This window comes from Pempheris klunzingeri, chromosome 6 (genome assembly GCF_042242105.1).
Source record: "Pempheris klunzingeri isolate RE-2024b chromosome 6, fPemKlu1.hap1, whole genome shotgun sequence".
NCBI classification, from domain to species: Eukaryota; Metazoa; Chordata; class Actinopteri; order Acropomatiformes; family Pempheridae; genus Pempheris; species Pempheris klunzingeri.
In genome coordinates this window covers 9,020,920-9,037,338 of record NC_092017.1, presented here as the reverse complement: position 1 = coordinate 9,037,338, position 16,419 = coordinate 9,020,920, and the positions used below count along the sequence as shown (strand labels likewise).

Genomic DNA, 16,419 nt, shown 5'->3' with positions numbered 1-16,419 from the left:
AAAGGGCTTAGTTTTTTCAGTAGCTGTGACTTAGTTTTCAATCACGAGCATTATCCCAGCTTTTTTTTGAGTTTTTGGGCAGTGTGCCTCTAATCTGAACACCTTTTACAAATATGGAACCAGGTGTGGCGGGGCTCTACCTACAGCTCAGGGGAGGGAAGCATGTGTAAATACCTGAAATATATTCAACTATACCCCAAGTTCAATTATGATCTCCGACTCTGACCGAGGATTGTATCATTTTCAGTCATGACCCTATGTAGTAAATCTTGGACCTATGTAGGTGACCGTTTCATTATCACTTGCAATTTTGTTCATGAAAATGACAGCATGCTAGAATTCTGCACTGTGAACAATCTTCCCAAAGACACTGACATTGTACTTTTCTCTCTTTTTTTGCAATAATTCCAGCCTCACAGACAAGATGGACAAGATTTATTCATTAGTTGACATTTTGAAAGAATCGTACCAGAATGTCTAACTACACACGTCATTTTGCATCAGTGGCATGGCAGCAGGCAGTTTTATATTGGCAACGAGTGAGGACGTTAACTGTTTAATTTGTTGTGCAATGGCCTGGTGTGCTGCCAGGGTTCATGCGTTTGTGAGCTAAAGGTAAATTTTAAAGGTAAAGTTAAGTAACAAACTCCATGATAAATGAAGATACAGTATATACATAGAGGGTTCAGAGGATCCTCACCATAATTCCCATCTACTAACTAATGCGATATCACATGACACCATTTCGTTTGTGTCAAATAATGTTTGGATAGACTTTTTTTTTTTTTTTCATGATGTTTTAATTTCCTGCTAATTCTCAGTTGAAGATTCACAAAGGCAATAATCTGTAAAGTGATTAACAGCCAAGTGTTGAACTGTTGCAGATGTTCCCACAGCTGATATTCGATGATGCCGCGACACTCGGACCTACTGAACTGGTCTTAAATCGAATGAATTGTTTAGTCACAGATGTGACCCTGTGGGTCAACACCTACTGCACCTTGTATGTGTGGATGTATGTATGTATGTATATATGTGTGTTTGGGGGTGGATCTTAACATATTAACACACAACCTACTGACCGTCTGGTCTGGAGTGTGTGTTTAGGTGTACGTACTATTTCCCAGAAGCAGCATGTTTGATGATTAATCCATATCCCTGCACTGGCCGACTGAGTTGGGCTTGAGGCTGAGCTCCCACATTAATATTAAACTTTAAATGACGGCAGTGGTCGAGATGATGTAACACACATCAGGGTTTGAGTTTGCGCTGTCACGGAGGCCGTCGACCCCCTACGTAAGCCATTGGTGGACAAAGTATGTGAACAGATGTGGTTGACTGATTTAATACACATCTGAACAAATCCAAAGAGCAAATGCTACTTTTTGGGTTTATGAAGTGTCAGTTTAAGCAGCCATTTTGCTTATTTGCAGCTAACCATGAAATCAGAAGATTAGCCTCAATACACATCAACCACATTTCAGGTCGAACTAAGCTGAAGGTGAAGGTCAATTGGCCATGCTAAATCCTGTTTTTATCATCAGATAAGTCCAATAAAAACACAACAATGCGCACACAACAGCTGGCTCTGTCTCACCCACTGTGTATATACACACACACACACACATACTTTGGCACTGCCAGGATCCAGAACTTGTTCAGTTGCAGGTGCACCCTAATTTCTATGTTTTGTTGATTAGGAATATGATCAGAAGTATGTGAAAATGTACTGCGTATAAACTGTAGTTGAGCCATCTTTTTGACAAAGCCATTTTTGTGTAGTTTTTACAAATACCGTGCTTTACTCTGACAGGGTTTTGACTGTGAGCCACTTTATGTGGCGCAAACCAGGTCCAGAAATCTGGTATGAACCAAGGTTGTGCCCTGTACACTGATGCCCCGCTGTGGACTGTTTGATTGACCTCTTACATGCTGTGCCCTCGCTCTGCAATAATTGCCCAATGATCTTCCCAGTGTGAGTGATAAGGTGACCAGTGAATGAGGTGGTAGCTTCCAGCCTTTTTATTTCGTCACCCTTCTGTGGCATATGTGGATATGCTGAGCAGTGAATTTTGTGACCAAATGATTTTTATGATTGATTTTTCTGTTGTTTTACATGTTGGTATTGAGATGACGCAAAAACCTAAAAAAGAAAAAAAATTAAATCACAATGATTACACAATAGATTTTGCACATTCCACATGTCGGCTGTTTACTACCAGGTTGAGAGACACCGTAAAGAAATGCGCTTTCTGTTTGTTTATTCAGCTCTCAAATATTCTCAGCAAATGTCACATCTATTCTTGCACTTTGTCAAACATGAAGCCAGCTCCAATATCTTTCACTGCACTCAGTTTTGCCTGCTATATATTATAAAAGATAGTGTGTGTTTTTTTGTCGACCTTCTTCTTAATGTATGTACATATGCCTGTATGGTCGTGTGATTACACTGTGTTATGTTCAGTGGATTTGAATGTGCTGATCAATATTCCCTGAGGGGTTATATCCCCATAGATTTGATTGTAATGATTTTTAATTAAAGAGAGGAACAAATCAGAAACGGTCTCAGTCCTGTATGATTGATAGAGTGACGTGCATCATTGTTACTTAGTTACTTGTCATCACTACTATCCACCCACTGGTTTTAACTCTGAGGACACAAATTGAACTTTAGTCCAAGTCAATCCCATTGGATGTGGGTAAACAACTTTTTTCGATACTAACCTTATTTGGGCAGTATAAAGAGAAAAAAAAAAGAAAAGGATGCATGCCTTATACTGTCACAGTATAAAAGTCTGTGCTCAGGTAATCCTCGTCCCTTTTGCCTGACAGAAAAAGGCAACACACAGCGATCAAGGTAAGAGGGAGAGCTGCTACACTTATAGTTCTGCTATATTTTACTGCAAATTTCAATTTTTTTAGTGCCACTGGTGAGTTAGTTGGTAATATTTCAATGACGTGCTTATGATTAAACTGCAACGCTGAATCAAACAAGGAAACCAAAGAGCCAAAGATGGTGATGAGAGAATAGTGAAATAGTTTGTGAATGGCTAATTGTAGATTTTCCACATTTTGCAGTAATAAAAGTTTGTTAAAAAAAAAAAAGAGAGAGAGAAATACAGAGATTGCACAGTTAGGCCAGCTGTGTCCAATGAGTTAAAAAACTATTTTCTGTTTTGTTCATGCAGCTCCATCATGGTGCACAAAGTAGCAGTGATCGGGGCAGGCCCCTCTGGCCTGACCAGCATTAAGGCTTGCCTGGATGAAGGCATGGTGCCAACCTGCTTTGAAAGCAGCGATGACATGGGCGGACTGTGGAAGTTCAAGGCAAGTCACCGCTCCAGAAAAAGAGCTGGCAACAATTTTGCATTTATGCCCTAAGCTATTCAAGTGAAAGTGGATGAAAAGGATTAATGTGTTTTATGTTGTTATTACGTTTTTGGTCGTGTGAAACTGCAGGAAGTGTCGGAGCCACACAGGGCCAGTATCTACCGTTCCCTCACCATCAACATCTCCAAGGAGATGATGTGCTACAGCGACTTCCCCATCCCTGCTGACTATCCCAACTACATGCATCACTCGAAAATCCTGAAATACTTCAGGATGTATGCAGAACACTTCAAGCTGCTGCAACACATTCACTTCCAGGTAACCAGCTCCTAATGAGCAGAAAGGATTGTTCTTATTCAATATTTTCACTGCGGTTTAAAATCTACAAATAAATCCACTGTGTGGATTTTTCAATATGTTGCAGACCTCGGTGAAGAGTGTCAACCAGAGACCAGACTATTCTCGTACTGGTCAGTGGGAAGTGGTGACGGAGAATAGAGATGGACAGGTGGAGAGGCAGATCTTTGATGCAGTCATCTGCTGCTCTGGTCACTACACCTACCCTAACCTGCCGCTCAAAGACTTCCCAGGTAAAGGCACAGTACATTTTACATACATCCTGCCCGGGCTTGAATTAAAATGAGACTGAATTGATTCTCTGTTGTAACAGTAGCGTCACTGTAGGATCACATTGTTCATCACGTCTCGCTTCTCAGCACACAACATATGAGGACATCATTCTGCTGTGTTGCAGGAATTGAGACATTTGAAGGGAAATACCTCCACAGCTGGGACTACAAGGGGCCTGAGGACATGTACGGGAAGAGAGTGGTGGTCATCGGGATTGGTAACTCAGGAGGAGACATCGCTGTGGAGTGCAGCAGAGTGGCAGAGCAGGTCGGGACGTGTTTTCTGATTGCTCTTGTCTGTCTTTGATGTACGAAACTGATTGATAATTCATGTCTGTCTTCTGCTCTCGTTCTGCAGGTGTATCAGAGCACTCGTCGCGGTGCCTGGGTCATCCGTCAGGTTTCTGACAACGGCTTGCCAGTGGACATGAAGTACAACACACGTTTTGTCCACATCCTGTTCCAGCTGTTTCCAATCAACTTCTTCAACTGGTTTGGCGAGAAGAAGCTCAACGCCATGTATGACCACAGCATGTATGCCCTCAAACCCACACACAGGTAGGTGCTGCTGGGACCACACAGGCTATTGCTCTTCATAAGGTCTGACTTCCTCGCATCGTTGCTGAAGTGCGCAGACAATAAAGTCAGTCACATTTAATAATTGCATCTCGTTATCTGCTCTACCTTCTGCTGCCTCAGACTCTTCAGTCAGATCCCAGTGATCAATGATGACCTGCCTTTAAAGATTCTGTCCGGGTCGGTCATCGTCAAACCAAATGTGAGAGAAATCCGTGGTTCCACCGTGGTGTTTGACGACGGCAGCATTGTGGAAAAGGTCACAACTTACCAAGGATACCCTCAAGTATCTGTCTTCATTTCAAGCGCATTTTAAGCTTATATCTAACTTTTCTCTACCTCGTTACAGGTGGATACGATTGTGTTCGCCACAGGTTACAACTATGATTTTCCTTTCTTGCCAAGCAATGCTATGTACAAGTCTGGGCAGCGTGTGGGTCTGTACAAGCACATTTTTCCTCCCAACCTGGAGCATCCCACTCTGGCTGTCGTGGGTTTCATCCACGCCCTTGGAGCCATCATGCCCCAGGCTGAGATGCAGGCCCGCTGGGTCACACGTGTCCTCAAAGGTGAGGCTGCGTGTTCACTTTATCACCAGCCACTAGTCGAGATACCTTTCAGTGTATTTGACACTTGTATTCTGTCTTTTGCTCTTCAGGATACAATAAACTACCCTCAAACCAGGCCATGATAAAGGCTGTTGAGAAGGACACCAAGGACATTGACAAAAAGTAAAGCTCCCAGTATTCTTTTACCTGGTTAGCTGTTGCTGAAATATTTGGTCTTGATGAATGTAGGCCCAACATTCACTTTCCAGTAGCTGTGGTTTAGTCTCCATCAACTCCTCAGTGAAATATCTGTCTCTAGCAGCTGAATGCTCTGCTATGTTCACCAGCTAGTCACTAACTGTGTCATTTGGCGCTGGGTAGGCAGTGTACAGTGAAAATAGCCGCCTGCTGTGGCTAGAAATAAAGTCGAGAGCAGAGCTGTGGGTTTGTTAATAAAACATTTTAAAGAAGAACAGCGGCCTGAAATACACTAAAATGCTCCTTACAGCTGATGAGGACTGCAGAGTTGGGTGATAACTCTCTTATCACCATGAACAACCACTTTCACATTATACACATTAATTGAATGCATCGTTAATATAAAAGTGTTGATTCTTGCAGCTTTAAAATTACAAAGCTGAAGCAGTACAATTGTCAATTCTCATTAAATGACTTAATTCTTAAGTAGTAAACACACAATGAACACTATATTTTATGTTCATATTGTATTCATTTTAGTGTGAGACACTAATACAATATTATTTTCTCCCCAGCTACATTGTGTCAAAGTTGACACCTCTGCAGGTGGACTTTGTTTCCTACATGGATGACATCGCAGGAGAGATTGGGGTGCGGCCAAGTCTCCTCTGGCTGCTCCTCACAGACTACCCACTGTTTAAGAGGATACTTTGGGGACCTGTCACAGCCTACCAGTACCGCGTGATGGGACCAGGGAGATGGGAGGGAGCCCGCAAAGCAATCTTCACCCAGTTTGACCGCATGTACCAGCCCCTAAAAACCAGACAGGTCTGAAATGAACACTGTTTCCTCTACATCCTGTAAGGCTTGTATGAAATGCTCCAGGGCAAACATGAAGAATTATGTGTACTAAGTATAAATGTCTGACTCTTCGGCTAAATCTAAACCTTTTCTCTGCCATTTCTTCCAGCTGAAGGAGCCAGAGCTCTCCATCACTGGCCGCCTGATCAAGATGAGCCTGACCATCATGACTGGAGGAGCTGCAATCTACTACGTTCATATGCGCAACCCAACCACCATCCCCACCCTCCTGTCCAAGCTCCAGCCACACACACTCTAAACATGCTGCATCAAACTACGTGGGAGAAAAAAAACTGACGCAGAAACCAAATATCACATCTACCGTAGATCCCTCTGGTTCAGTATCCTCCTATTTGGGTTATGATTATGGGAATGATTATAGGGTCACTGTCTGAGCTGCTGATTCATGTTATTGTATCTATATGTTTTATTTAAATACTTAAACTTGTTCTATAGTAACTGTTTTTACTATTAAAAAAGGATGTTCACATGCAATTATTCAACGAAATAGGTTTTAGAAGAAACGTAACAACGCCTGATTTACACTGTATCTCTTCACAACCCACTGTTCACATTGTACTTAATGGAAAAAAAGTTCACTGCTAATGATTGCTGTCAACATTTTCCTTTTTTGCCTCACAGTATCCATTCTTTGCAGTAGCCCAGTCGCGGTTATCTCCAATCTCAGAGTCACACACTTTGAACACTGCTTTTCATTGCGTTACATGAAAGTCACAGTACCTCCTACATTGGAACTTAAAGTTGGGAGTGAATGCAAACAGCTCTTGTGAATTTGTTGAATATCAGCACATCCCCCTTTTTTTTTATCCCTTTTTCTGGAGTAGAAGTGTTCAGGAATAACTGGATTGTTAAAGGTCAAACGCAACTAAGCCAACCAGGCTTATTTACATCATATTTGGCATTAAGTGACCATGAATGTTGAGTTTTTTCCTGTGTGAATAAATCAATATATTCAACACCTCACCTAAGTGTTATCTCATGTCCAGCTCTATTCAAACTACAACACAATGGGATAGCATGAGATGATACATGGAATAAAAAATATGGGGTTTATCAGTCGGTTAATAAAATACTACAGGCCTACCTGTTTGCTTATTTTGGCCGATTGGGTGTCCTCTCAGGACGGTGCAGGTGTGTACAGACAATTTAACTGACAGCCTCCTGTCAACTGAATTTGTAGCATCTGTTTGAGTGGTATCAATTACACCTTTATTATTCCTATTAGCACATGAGCCCTCTGACCTTCAGCTTTGGGCCTGAACAGAGACCTAATCAGCCAGAGTAACTGAAAACACCTGTGAGGGTGTGCAGGCCCTTTAAGCCACTGTGCCAAACATCCAAACTATTAGGCAAAATTAATCAAGGGTTTACATGGAAATTCAGCTCTACTATCCTGGTGTGCATTTGGTTTCAAGTTTCGTCTTCCCTTGATGTCCTTCACTTATTGAGCCCCCTAGTGGGGAAATTTGTGACATACAAAAAGATCTGACCTCATGATCAGCAAAACAAAGTGTTGCATAAGTGTTTCTCGGTTTGAGCTGACTGAAGCACTTTTCGGCTACTGGGCCTTCTGAAACTTTTTTGTGCATTTTTCCAAACTAGGCAGTGATCTGATAAATCAAGCTCAACAGAGCAAAGTGGTACAGCCAGGAAATCTGGCTACGACATATTTCATACGGATATTTCATAGGAGTATTTGGCAATTTGACATTTCCTACTTTGTTAATAGAATCTCTAGTTCCTGTCTGACCACTGCAGCTGAGCATGAAAGCACTGTCAGATGCAACATCAAGTAATTTTCTTATAGAAAAAAGAATAAGCATTTCAGTGGTATTTGAATATTTGGGTCCATGTGCGAAATGAAATCCATTAAATGCTAAAGCTTGTCACTCTGTATAAGTATTTCCATCTGTAAACAGCTGTGTGACTGAAGCAGATTTTCTGAAGGAAATTGTAGTAATTTAAACTGTTTATTCTTTAGGGTGATTTGGAGTGTAAAGGGTTAACCTGTGGTCTCACAACTTCCTGCTTTTTTTTTTTTGCCTTCCTTTCCCTTTCGGAGTAGCTTCTTCTCTGCAGAATATTTGGAGACATTTCCACTCCACCAGACAGGGTCAAAGTCCCTTCCCTGCAGTACTGTTTAGCTGATTAGGTAACAAGCACCAGCTAAATTCATGTGAGCTTAGAGGTGTTTAACATCTGCAGCAGCACAGGACTTACAACCAGCTTACTGGAAAAGGTGAGAGAAGTCTTTCAGACCTCAACAATAAGAGTATTGTTATTCAGCATAACATGAAAGAGACCTGTTTCTGTGCTGGTTTGGTTTCAGCTGATTGGCCCACTGACAAAAATGGGTCCCACTGAAATGCAGGGATACAAAGTCTGTACATTTAAACTGACAGACTTCTTCAAACTTTCAGTTTTGAAGTTTAGTTAATGACATGTGATACGAGACTTTGCAGTGCTAAGTAAGTGTTACCTGTTCTTAAGAAGTGGCAAATGTTTAAACTTAGCTCAGCAAATAGCGATTTTTCATGAAGAGGCGTGTATTATAAACTGAAAGTTTAGACCTACAAAATCTAACAGCAACCAACAAATCCAACTCATTCTTTAAATGGATGATTAAAACAATTTGAGTAAAACTTTCTGAGAGATACACATCAACACTATTTGCAAACTGAGCTTATGTGTTTCTCTCATCATCAGCACTGATCATGAGTTTTGGTATTTCACATAATGATTAAAAGACCCACGACCCACAGCAGTAGAATGGGACCCACCCCAGACCTGACTGACGGTAATATAACATGGACCCAAACCTGTACAGAGATAATGCTGGTTCCAGGAACGTGTTCCCCACAGGACGAACCCTGCTGAGTTTTATTTATTTAGTGCCACCGTCAGTCTGACATTGGTGCTTCAGAGTAAAGTATCTTATATCATATTTGCTACATTCAAGATTCCTAGAGGATAAATTTAACTTGGTTAAATTTGGTTAACTTGATCCTCTTAGCTTTCTCGTAGCTGGTGTAGCTACACCTCTTCTGTCCTTTTCTCTTGTCATATACTGGTTGGATTGGCGCAAAATGTTTTACAAGAATTTATGGTTCCTTGTGACTTTAGCGATCCCCTGACCACCATTAAGTGGACATTTGTGACAAGTGAAGTATTTGGATAACTAATGGATGCATGAAAGTTATTCAAGGTCCCTAGAAGATAAACTTATGAATTTGTTGATGCTATGAGTTTTCATTCCATAACCAGGTCAAAATTTCAACCTAACCATTTATTTAAAAACAAAGACATTCCCAGTCTAACTGAAAAACAGTAGCATGCTAACAGGTTAAAGTAATATGAAGAACCTGGTAAATATTTTCTGCTAAGTGTTACCATGTTAGCATTGTCAGTGTCCCACTGAACCACAGTGCCTAATCACAGCCTCATAGAGCTGCTGGCATAGCTGTAGACTGTTTTCAGTAATGACACTTTTCTGATTAATTGTGTTCCTCCCTAAACAGGTGCTCAGCAATGGTTAGACGTGTGGCAGTGGTTGGAGCAGGCAGTTCTGGTCTGGCCTGTATCAAAATCTGTGTTGATGAGGGCCTGGTGCCTGTCTGCTTTGAAAGCAGTGATGACATTGGCGGCCTGTGGAGATTCAAGGTGAGTGGGGCAAAGTTTAAAGAGCTTCCCACTTATTAATCTTGTGCCAGCTCAGACTCTTATGATGCAGTTGGGCCAAAGAGCTAGAATAAGTCTTCTAAATCTTAACGACATATGAACAAATATTGCATAGCCTGTGTAAAACAATTCAAAATGTCCTTATTAAAGTGATGTTTTTATCAGCCCTTGTTTTCCTTTGCGTCCACAGGAGTCACCTGAGCCGGAGCGCTCCAGCATCTATCGCTCCTTGGTGGTCAACACCTCCAAAGAGATGATGTGTTTTAGTGATTTTCCCATGCCCGCTGACTATCCAAACTACATGCACAACTCCCAGCTGCTGCAGTACTTCAGGCTCTATGCTGAGCGCTTCGACCTACTCAGATACATACATTTCCAGGTTATTCCCATTTTATCATGCCAATGTAATTCCACACGTTTTCACAAGAGACTATATATAATGTATGTGTGTGTGTGTGTGTGTTTGTGTGTGTTTGTGTGCGTGCATGCATGTGTGTGTGTGTGCTTCAGACCACAGTAAGGAGTGTTACGCAAAGGCCAGATTTCTCTCTGTCTGGTCAGTGGGACATAGTGACTATTAGCAATGATGGAGAGGAACAGAGTCACGTCTTTGATGCAGTTCTGGTGTGTTCAGGCCACTACACCCATCCATCTGTGCCCCTGTCAGACTTCTCAGGTCAGTAAACGAATGGATATTGATCTTCAAACATTTTATGCAATATGATGGAGGAGTACAGTGGGTTAATTAACTTTATATTTGCACATTCTTGCAGGAAACTCTTATTTTCCTTTGATTAGCTGCATCATTATATCTCTCCAGGACACGAGACCTTTTCTGGCAGGTGTTTCCACAGTTGGGAATTTAAAGATGCAGATGCCTGCAGAGGAAAGAGGGTGGTGGTGGTTGGCATTGGCAATTCTGGAGGAGATATTGCAGTAGAGATCAGTAGATCTGCAGAGAAGGTAAGATGGAGGAACAAAAGAAAAGCTTCATTGTTGGCAGAGAACCAATGGCACTGAGACTGATATCAAAAATACACCAACCACCATAATATAGTATTATTATGTATGTCCCATGTATTCACAGCCTGTCTTATACTGTGTTTGACAGACGTTTCTCAGCACACGCCAGGGGGCCTGGGTGGTAGGAAGGATGTCCAGTAATGGTCTTCCCCTGGACATGACAGCAATCACCAGGCTCAACAACATCCTTACACTGCTTCTTCCCAAGACTCTGCTCAACTGGGCAGCAGAAAAAGTCCTGAACCACAGATATGACCACAGGCTGTACGGCCTGAAGCCCAGACACAGGTGACAGATTTCGACATGATGTCGTGTACCTCATGATTTCAGGCCACAGGGGATTTATTCTGCACTTCTTTTTGTGCAGATTCAAAGGTCTCTCATTTATTTCAATGTTTTTTTAAATTTATTCTACCGCTATCTCACTTATCGTTAAAGCCCCACCCGATATTTTATGACCACATAGATAACAGTCGTGGCATGGTCACATGTAAATGATTAGTCTAACGTCAGTCGGCATAGTGACTCAGTGATCAACACTGTCACTGTAAGCCCCAAAAAACATGTAGGCTACTTCTGCCATTGCCTTTAATGAAAGCCTGGCCTAAAAACTGGTGCTACACTGCACCTATACACTTTTGGTAATTAGTACGAGTGGGTCATATGTCACAGACAAGTTTCTCCACAGGAATTAATGTAATACTCTCAAATTTAAAAAAGCATTTAATGTGCTTGTCAAATGATCATACTCGAAAATGAAATTCAATGTTTTAAGACTCTGAGTCTACAGCCATGCAAGCAGCTCTGTGATGCTGATGTTTAGCAGGTATAACATATATAACCATATTCTCATGCTTAGCATGCTAAGATTTGTCCAAACATTGTGAGTTTTGCAGGTATTTAGCCATAAACCAAAGTATTAGTTTTGATACTGGTGCTTGATGAAAAGGCATTATAATAAACCCTGAGAGGAAAATCACGACCTGTACAAAGGTTCATGAGAATCTCTCCAGTCATTGAGATATTTCAGTCTGGGACAAAGAGTAGGTCCGACCTGCCACCGACAGACCAGTCTTGTCATCCCTTTAGCCAGCTGTCAGCTGTGCAGTCATTTAGCTGATGCAGTGGTGTCATTTTAAATGTGACATAATCTTTGTAGCAGGTTAGGTTTGGTTGACTTCTATCATTTCCTCTCCTTCCCAGACTTTTAGACAGGAAGCCTTTGATCAACGATGACCTTCCTGGTCGAATCCTTCAGGGAGCGCTTGTAATGAAGCCCAATCTGAAAGGGTTCAAGGACTGTGGAGTTGTATTTGAAGATGGCACTGTGGAGGAGAACATTGATGCTGTGGTCTTCTGTACAGGTTATAAGGGAAACTTCCCATTCCTGCCTCTAGCTCTATCTGAGGGGCCTCATGGAGAGCTGACATTGTACAAGTGAGCATATGGTGGTTCAGAGTTTTGTATAGCTTGGGCTGATAACTTTCTATTATACTATATATTAACTTTTAGGTAGATTAACTCCTCATTACACTGTACATAGAGTCTGGTCGTCACCGTGACAACAAGCAGCAAAGACTTCATTTTGCCCGGCACACTTTGATTTTGTTACAACTCTAGACAGAGGCAGGCTAATTGTTTCCTGGCTTATGCTACGCTAAGCTAACTGGCAACTGGTGACTCCTTTGAATTTACTATGAAGACATGAAAGTGGTGTTGATCTTCTCATCTAACTCTAAAGTGGATAATAATCATTCCTAAAATGCTAAAATATTCCTTTAATAGTTTTACTGAAATACCTCTTTAAAAACACTTAAAGAAATGTGTATTCATTTGTTATTTTATTCATAGCTTCAATGCAAAATTACATTAAATTGTGAACATTTTTGATTAACGTTTTATATTCATATTTTATTGTTTTAGTAAAAAGAAAACAAAATGTATGATAGCCCATCATGATTAATTATTGAACTAACTTAAATTGGCAAGTTTGGCACGAAAAAGAGCTGATGCTCCAGACCTTAACAGTAATTATGTCAGGACTATTGTGTATTTTTGTAAAATAATATAATTCTTAAGGATCACCTTACAGTTTTTTCAAATTTCAGGAGACTGTTTCCTCCCTCTCTGTTACAACCCACACTGGCCATTATGGGTCTTTTCCAGACAAAAGGGCCAATCATGCCCATTGTGGAAATGCAGGCGCGGTGGGCTGTAAAGGTCTTTACCGGTAAACTATCGCAAGCTTTACATGTACACACACAGACACTCAGGATTGAGAAGCAAAAAATGTCAGTTGTTGTTTTGATCTTCAAGGTTTGAGCCGTCTTCCTCCAAAGGAGAAAATGCTGAAAATCTTAGAGTCTGAGAGGAAGAGAAACATGAAGAGGTAGACGTCGTCTTCACACTGATGTCCTTAGATGTGACAGATAAATTAAACATGTTCTTCCTGTAGAAAGATTTAACCCTAACCCACAATTGTGTTTTCTCAGCTATCCCTGCCCACGACAGGCTGTTCTGCAGGTAGATTACATCCAGTACCTGGACTTCATGGCTGAGGAGGTCAGTTCATCTCTATATGAAACTGTTGCCATTTGGACAGTATGTATAAGACACAACCATCATGATAGACTTCCAATCACAGATAGGTGTTCGACCAAACTTCCTGAGACTTCTACTGAGAGATCCTGTGCTGTGGGTGAAGGTCGTCTTTGGTCCCTGCACTCCGTATCAGTATCGTCTCACTGGGCCTGCACAGTGGGCCGGAGCCCGTCAGGCTATCCTCACTCAGTGGGAGCGGGTGGCTCAGCCTTTCAGAACCAGAGCGGTACCAGAACCAGAGAGCCGGCCGTCTGTACTCTTTTCTCCCTGGCTGATCACATTTGGAGGAACTGTGATGATGATGGCTGTGCTCCTGTTTAAAAGGGAAAGTGTTCCGGTGCTGCAGGGTGCAGCTCAGTGTCTGGACTGGTGCACGACTTTCCTGAGGGGCTCCTGGTTCACAGGTTAACTACAATAACATGATGAAATCTGAGTCCAGTTTATACCACCATATCCAAAATAACATGTTGCATTATGAGGTAAAAATTCAACAAAAGACACTGCTTATAGATCCAGAAAGTCTTTTTTTTAGTGTTTGACATGCAGAGTGAAAGACAGTGCTGTAAAAATGCTTTATATGTAATAAAATGCTGTACATGTAATAATTCACGGTTATAAAATTCTATAAAGTGGTTTGCACTCTTCTGATGAGTGTGTCAGTTTCAAAGGTCATCAGTAGTAGTGCACACTACTATAGCGCATGTGGCTAAAACATTATACAACACAATATGTGTCCAAGACAAAATAGAAAAGTCCAACTAAACACGATGAGGTGAAGGAAAGCATGGATTTACATGATACACACAGTGTTAAGATGTTGTGAAGCTTTGGGGTTCAAATTAAACGAGAGTCATCATACACTGTGGAATTTAAAGGAAATAAAACAAGCGTAACTGTCATTCTACAACACAAGGTTGCACAATGAGATACAGTTTATTCCATTTGCTACATAAGAAAACAACTAAGTGATATGCATTCATGTTAATATTTACATGGTATTATGTGTAAAACATAACCACTGGGGGTGGGAGGGACTGGTGGAGAATAGAGATAAAATGTCTGTAGATCTCAGACTCTGTCCCTTAATTTGTGGAATTGTTTGTCAAATGGGCAACAGTTCTTAACAAGGTTTATCCGATAAGGACTGAAGCACCCTCAGACTACTGTTTTTACTTATTTACTGTGAGTTTATGTTAAGGAAATAGTTTGACATTAGCATCAAGACTGTTTTAGGGAAATATATAAGATACACACATTCTGTTTAAACTGTACTCTAAATCTGTGTAAGTCTGTTTTCATGTTTCCGCCGTTAAAACAGTTCAGTCAGCAGAACAGAAGAGGGGTGAGGTCCCTGCAGTAAAAATGGACTTTGAGTACAAAATACAGAAAACTTTGGTGCTCTCCTGCCTCCCACAGCAGCTGTGGAGTCACAGTAAATAGTAACACCTGAACCAGAGCTGCTTGTAACATCTGGAACACAGTCTGGTGTGACATCTGGACCAGAGCCAACTTGGCCACTCAGACCACGGCCTGCTTTGACACCCGAAGAAATACAGTCTGCTGTGACACCAGAGAATCCAAAACCTGCTGTGAGCGGGCTGCTTATGAGAAAACGAGTGATGAGATGTACTTTGAAAGGACCTAACAGGGTCTGCGCCAGATCCTAATCCCAAAGAAAGGGGGGCGAGGCATCTGAGCTGTCGTGGACCTCAGGGCCTTGAGCTGAAATCTCAGAAAATACAAATTCAGAATGTTGACACATGCGTCACTTCTGCATTTCGTGCGCTCCAGAGATTGGTTCACATCAATCAACCTGAAACATGCATACCTGGATACTAAGTACCTGCGGATCTGGTTCTCCTTTTCGTCCTGTCTCTCAGCCTGGGGGTGTTTGTAAAATGCACAGAGGCAGCAATAACCCCAGTAAGGGAGAGAGGCATAAGGGTACATATATAGATGACTGGCTCATAGCTGCCTCCTCACTACTAGAGGCAGCAGACCACACAAATTGCTGGCACAGCATAATGAGGTACTGGGTTTCAGGATAAATGCAGCAAAGAGGGTCAAACAGTGGGCCAACTCCCTCTGGTGGGTCAAAGGCACCTTCGTGGAATCAGCCTGTTGTCCTGGAAGCCCTCTCACAGACACCATTTGAGCCCCTCTGGAGCAGGTTGATATAAGATTGTGTCTTTAAAGAGCTGATTTCCCTAACATCTGCAAAGAGAGTGGGAGAAATTCAGGCTCTGTCTGTAAATGAGGCCTGCATGCACTTTGCATCTGATGGTTTGAGTGTGTGTCTCTGTCCTCAGGCAAACCTTTATTCCTAAAGTTGTGGGTCCTTGCATACCAATAGAGATGAAAGCCTTTCAACCTTCTGCCGTTCGTTCCTGCAGAACAGGACCAATGATATAATCTGTGTCCCTGCAGATTTGTGTAGACAAAACTGCAAATAAAACCTGTAAAACCAGATCAGCTGTTTGTCTCCTGGGCAAAACCTTATAAAGGAAAACCATTTCCCAATGAGACCACTTTCATAGGATTAAGATTATTTACATAGCCCTAGTTCTTGGAGTAGCATGAGTGAGTGTCTGACCAGAACAGTGTCCTTGCTCTCCTTCCTGGTATGAAGTGTGGAAGAGGTGGGGTGTCTCTTTTTTACTGGTGAATGACAGTAGCACAGGTGACAATAAGCTAAAGTCACCTGAAGTAAAGATGAGATTGGGACATTAAAGAGGTTCCAGACACACACACACACACACACACACACACACACTGTTTGCCTCCTACCTGGTGGTGTGGGACTGTATCAGAATCAGCTTTACTGGCCAAGTGTGTGTGCAATACACATACACAAAGATCTTGACTTTGGTTTCTTCTTTGTCTTTCTACTTACTTACACAGATATAAACAAAAGAGCTAAACTCAAGGACAGCAGAGCTAAACAAATAAAGGTA

At 41.7% G+C, this 16,419-nt stretch overlaps 2 protein-coding genes across 4 annotated transcripts; both read left to right on the top strand.

Annotated features, from left to right (window-relative positions):
* The first annotated feature begins 2,835 nt into the window (after nt 1-2,835).
* LOC139202399 (flavin-containing monooxygenase 5-like) lies at nt 2,836-7,126 on the top strand. 2 transcript variants are annotated; one of them, XM_070831865.1, is made up of 11 exons: nt 2,836-2,857; nt 3,189-3,327; nt 3,460-3,648; nt 3,755-3,920; nt 4,085-4,227; nt 4,318-4,517; nt 4,659-4,794; nt 4,885-5,104; nt 5,194-5,266; nt 5,857-6,109; nt 6,252-7,126. In XM_070831865.1, the coding sequence occupies exons 2-11, from the start codon at nt 3,196-3,198 to the stop codon at nt 6,399-6,401; spliced, it is 1,662 nt and encodes a 553-aa protein (XP_070687966.1). In that variant the 5' UTR covers nt 2,836-2,857; nt 3,189-3,195; the 3' UTR covers nt 6,402-7,126. The 2 variants fall into 2 exon arrangements, with proteins under 2 accessions (XP_070687966.1, XP_070687967.1); XM_070831866.1 differs by having other exon boundaries at nt 3,189-3,331; nt 3,464-3,648.
* A 1,191-nt stretch (nt 7,127-8,317) lies between these two features.
* LOC139202294 (dimethylaniline monooxygenase [N-oxide-forming] 2-like) lies at nt 8,318-14,096 on the top strand. 2 transcript variants are annotated; one of them, XM_070831711.1, is made up of 11 exons: nt 8,318-8,402; nt 9,682-9,823; nt 10,032-10,220; nt 10,352-10,517; nt 10,662-10,804; nt 10,953-11,152; nt 12,068-12,301; nt 12,973-13,094; nt 13,181-13,253; nt 13,357-13,426; nt 13,509-14,096. In XM_070831711.1, the coding sequence occupies exons 2-11, from the start codon at nt 9,692-9,694 to the stop codon at nt 13,872-13,874; spliced, it is 1,695 nt and encodes a 564-aa protein (XP_070687812.1). In that variant the 5' UTR covers nt 8,318-8,402; nt 9,682-9,691; the 3' UTR covers nt 13,875-14,096. The 2 variants fall into 2 exon arrangements, with proteins under 2 accessions (XP_070687812.1, XP_070687811.1); XM_070831710.1 differs by having other exon boundaries at nt 13,357-13,430; nt 13,513-14,096.
* The last annotated feature ends 2,323 nt before the right edge of the window (nt 14,097-16,419 follow it).